The following is a 4,767-nucleotide window of genomic DNA, read 5'->3' as shown; positions in this document are numbered from 1 at the left end:
AGTGTGTGTGTGTGTGTGCAGGGGCGGAGCTAGGATTATTTGTTAGGGGTGACCAAAAATAATATAACAATATATAATATTTGTTTTAATTTATTATACATGAGTTGTAAAAAAAAACCTGCATTATTTAGTTTTATTCAAATAACTTATTACAAACATATAATGACCTTTGTATAAGGTAAAAGGTTTGGAGCAATACCGAATTCAATCAAAGCAATGAAGTTAATTTCATCTTCATGATGTATCTATCACTTTAATGTTGTTGGTCTTTATACCTATCAAATATAAACATACAAAGTATAAAAGAAACATCAGCTAAAGCGAAGCATTATTTATGTTTGATAAACTTTGAAATAAAGTAAAAAATAATAAAGAATGATTCTTACATATTTATTTTAATTGTGCTCGTCGTTCTTTCATAGAATAGAAATCATCGATTATCATATCAATTGTGAATCTTTCAGCAATTTCTTTTTCTATGTAGACAATCAAATAATTTGCAAGAAAATCATTCTCCATCCGATTACGCAGTCTTGTTTTAACAATCTTCATCGTTGAGAAAGCTCGTTCAGTAGTTGCTGTCGAAACAGGAAGAGTCAAAATAAGCTGAATCAACTTGTAAACTAGTGGATAAATTGTTGATTTTCCTGTTTCAACCAGTCCTTGACATAAATCAGCAATCGATGACATGCTCTTTAACTTTGGATGATTGGGTACATCAAGCTCATAATGCTGCAACTAAAGTCTCAAATGAATTTTTTCTTGGTCAGAAAAATCTTGAGGATAGAAGTTTTCAACAAGTAAGCATATATCTTCAACATTGAATAGTTTATAGCTATTTCTAGGATCTAAAGTTGTGCTCAACTTAAGAAGCTCGATTGCCTGCTCATTGAATCTATTATTTAGCTCTTGCAATTGTTGATCAATGATAGCTGTAAATATATCAACTCGGTAGTGATGTTCAACTGTTACTGATTTTTGTTTACGGCGAGATCGTCCCACACTAGAGAAACAAGCATCCATATCAAGAACTTCAATGTCTTGATGCTTACAAAATGATGTCACTTCTTCTAAAAGAGTTTTCCAACCATCATCTCTTAACTTCTGAATTAAAGTCTTTGTGGTAGTCACTAAATGCATAGCATTTAAAATGTCTTGAGATTTTTGTTGCAGAGCTTGGCAAAGCATATCAGTAATTCCCATAACATCCTTCATTATATGTAAGATGAATGCAAAATCAAATGACATTAGCAACTTAAATGAAAAAACCACATCACCACGTTGAGAATAAGTAGATCCATCTAAAGCAATGTTTTCAAGAACCAAGCAAGTTGCCCCATACATTTTTATCAAACTGCAAATTGATTTGAAGTGCGAACTCCATCTGCTATCTCCAGGTCGTTGCAAACCACCTACTTGATTAACTCCTTTACCCGTTTCAATCTCACCAATATCAACTAAATGTTCAATTATAGCTGCTTGAAAAGCCCATAATTCATCATTACGCTTGCAAGAAGCACTAACAATGTTAATAATAAAAATCAAGTTCTGAAAGAAAGTGTGAACATCAGATATTTCTCTAGCTGTAGCAATAAGAGCCAATTGTAATTGATGAGCTAAGCAATGTACATAATATGCATAAGGGCAATCATTAATGAATAAAGCTTGCAAACCATTCCACTCTCCACGCATATTACTGGCACCATCATACCCTTGACCCTTAATATTTTGAACATCCAGATTATGATGAGATAAAACAAAGGAAATCTCTTCCTTAAGAGTTGCAGCAGTTGTATCTTTGACATGAACTATATCCAAAAATCGTTCTCGTATAAATCCATTTCTATCAACAAACCTAATAACAAGGGCCATTTGCTCTCTTCTAGATTCATCTCGAGCTTCATCAACAATTAAAAAAAATATTGCACCACCAATCTCATGATGAATTGAAGACTAAACATTTCTAGCAAAGACATGCAAAATTTCTTTTTGAATTTGATGTGAGGTGTATTTAGCATTTTATGGAGCATTACCCAAAACAAGAGCACCTATTTGTTCATTGTATGATGCTAAAAGTTCCATCATTTCAAGAAAATTACCTCGGTTTTTTTATTCTGGATGTTCATCGTGCCCTCTAAAAGCACATGCTTGAAATGTGAGCCAACGAACAATATCTATTGAAGCTTTAATACGCAATCGATTATTCTGAATTTCTTGAGTAGTTTGCCTCTTAACTACCTTCTCAATATGACATGACTGGTTTTTCAAATTTTCCAAGCACCTGGTAGCAAATCTATGAGCTGAATTTGGATCTTTTCCCATATGAGTCAAAAAAGCACATCGTTCCCCATCATTAACTTTCTTCCAAGAATTAAATCCTTTAACAGTAAATGTGTCTGATCCTGGCTTTCTAGATGGTTTACTTGGAAATAAATAGCAAGGGAAACAAAATGCAGTATTTTTCTCTGAATATTCAAGCCACGGATAACTTTTGAACCAATGAGACTGAAATCGACGAGGATGTTTATTACCAGTTAGCGGATATTCAGACATCAAAGGTTGATATGGCCCCAAATTAATGTATGCCCTTCAAATTTCATCTTGTTGATTAACCGGGTATTCCCAAATTTGAGGACGATTGCTTGGATCTCTAATTAAATTAGCAATATCGATTCTAGTAAGAGGCTGCTCACTAATCAGCGCAGGTTCTTTGTAAACTGAAGCACATAGAGGCTGCTCAACCATAACTTCAACATTACTTGGAGTTGGTTCACTAGGCTGTGAGTTGTCAATATTTTTCCTTTTTTTTTCAAAAAAAGAATCAATTCTTCTTATTTTGTTCATGGTTCAAACTAAAATCAAAACATATATAGTGAGAAAAAATTGATAATTTTGGTGGCTCTGCTAATAACAAAACATAAAAAAAAGTCCATGCATAATCAAAACAAACTAATAAAATATATCTAATCAATTAGAAAAAAAAAATCACTATAACAAGAGTTCAAAAAACAATTGTTAGAACTAGCAAATTTGAAAAAAAAAAGCAAAAATTATAAAATTATAAAAAAATCTTATTAAATTCTTAATAAACATCTCAAAATAAAATAAAATTATATTTTAAATTTGAGTTATCGATATCCAATTACGTATCTTGTTTTGTTTACTGAGAAATAAATCAAACAATACTCTACTTCAATCTTTCCGCACAAAAATTCTGTTTAGGATCTTTATTCTTGTTTTTGTTTTGATAGGCTGCGTTGGAATTGCAACAATTTATATCAGGGTTGTACTTTGTAGCCTATAGGGAGAGAAAAAACAAGAAACACATTGATCACTTTGTAGCCTATTACTTTCCACGTAGGCATTTTTTTTTTATCACAATCCATTAATTAATTACACAAAGTTGGTGGGCTGTGGGACCATCCTTTTCAGCCTTTTGTTCTCATCACCTGGCAGATATCCACAGCCTTAGTTCCTATTAATTCACACTTCTGTTTTACCCCTAAAAAAAAAAATTCTTGCAGGGGCCCGGGCCCGGGCCCCTGCTTGCCCCCCTTCACTCCGCCCCTGTGTGTGTGTGTGAGAGAGAGAGAGAGAGAGAGCGCAACCATAAATAAGATGCATTGTTTATTGATGAGAATTAATAAACTACACTAAATAATTCATTAGAGATGTCAATTGGCCAATTATAAGGCCATGGTCCAATAAGCTTAAAGAGACATTCAATAGGCTTATTCAAGATATTTTAGGCAAGTCAAGTCTTCAGAATTCAACTAGGAATGATTAGGTTTTAATTAAAATGATTCGTGCAAAAGTTGGACAAGCTTAAGTCGGTTTTGGGCGTTATTTTTTCTTATACATTGTTTTACGTTAGCATGTGTAACATTCGATCCAACCATTAGATTAGGCTGAACGTTTTCTAGAAGTGTCTAAAAAGCCTTGTTTTATATAGGGTTAAAATTTCATAGTGATCATACATCACAAAGGTCTTGTGATAAGGTTTGGATGCAACTGTGCAATAATTACATTATTTTCCTAGTTGGTTTAAGATTTTTTTTTTCCTATTTAGATTATTACTCTTTTATTATTTTGTAATATTATTTTTCACCTATTATAAATAGGATTATATAGCTTGTATTTAGGTTTTTTTAGGAGATTGGATTATTTCATAATAATATTTTATGTGTGGCAATGTCGCTTATACTTTTAGTTCTTCATTGAATTTTTCTTCAACTTATCAAAGATCAATTGTCTTTGTGGTATTCTTTCTTTATACCTTCAATTTGTGATTCATTATAATCATAGGGTTGGGATTTTTTTATTAAATTAATTTTGGTGCCTTGGTGATGAGAATCAACAAGCATCACCAAAGGATCCATTAGAGATATCAATTAGGCCTATTATATGGTCTAAAACTAAGAAGATTTGAGAAAATTTGATTAGGTAGATTCAAGACTTTTATATTAAAACATTTTAAATCTGCCAGCCTGGATAATGGTTGACTAATCTTGTTCATATTCCATAGTCAGTCTAGATCTTTGTGTACTGTTTAGGCTGTATTTGAAGTTACGGGTGAAATTTTACTATGATTCTAATTGGGATGGAAATGAGAAATCTCAATCTTTCCATCCATACGAGAGAGAACAATGTATCTAATTTAAGGCTTGAAATTTTCCAGCAAATAAGGAAAGTCAAAAAATGATTGTTTTATATATGATTTGTGGGCTTCTATAAGGAAATGACTTAATTACATATGGAATCCTTGTT

General features: G+C 32.2%; 1 protein-coding gene across 1 annotated transcript; it reads right to left on the bottom strand.

The window, feature by feature from the left end:
• Positions 1–738: 738 nt before the first annotated feature.
• On the bottom strand, positions 739–1,872 carry LOC18108256 (uncharacterized). Its single transcript, XM_052449675.1, has 3 exons — positions 1,674–1,872; positions 1,417–1,583; positions 739–1,209 (listed from the first exon to the last, which is right to left on the bottom strand). The coding sequence occupies exons 1-3, from the start codon at positions 1,870–1,872 to the stop codon at positions 739–741; spliced, it is 837 nt and encodes a 278-aa protein (XP_052305635.1).
• Positions 1,873–4,767: the final 2,895 nt, after the last annotated feature.

The sequence above is a fragment of the Populus trichocarpa genome, chromosome 19, assembly GCF_000002775.5.
Source record: "Populus trichocarpa isolate Nisqually-1 chromosome 19, P.trichocarpa_v4.1, whole genome shotgun sequence".
NCBI lineage: Eukaryota > Viridiplantae > Streptophyta > Magnoliopsida > Malpighiales > Salicaceae > Populus > Populus trichocarpa.
The sequence above is the reverse complement of the archived record's forward strand: the minus strand, read 5'-3'. Positions and strand labels throughout refer to the sequence as shown.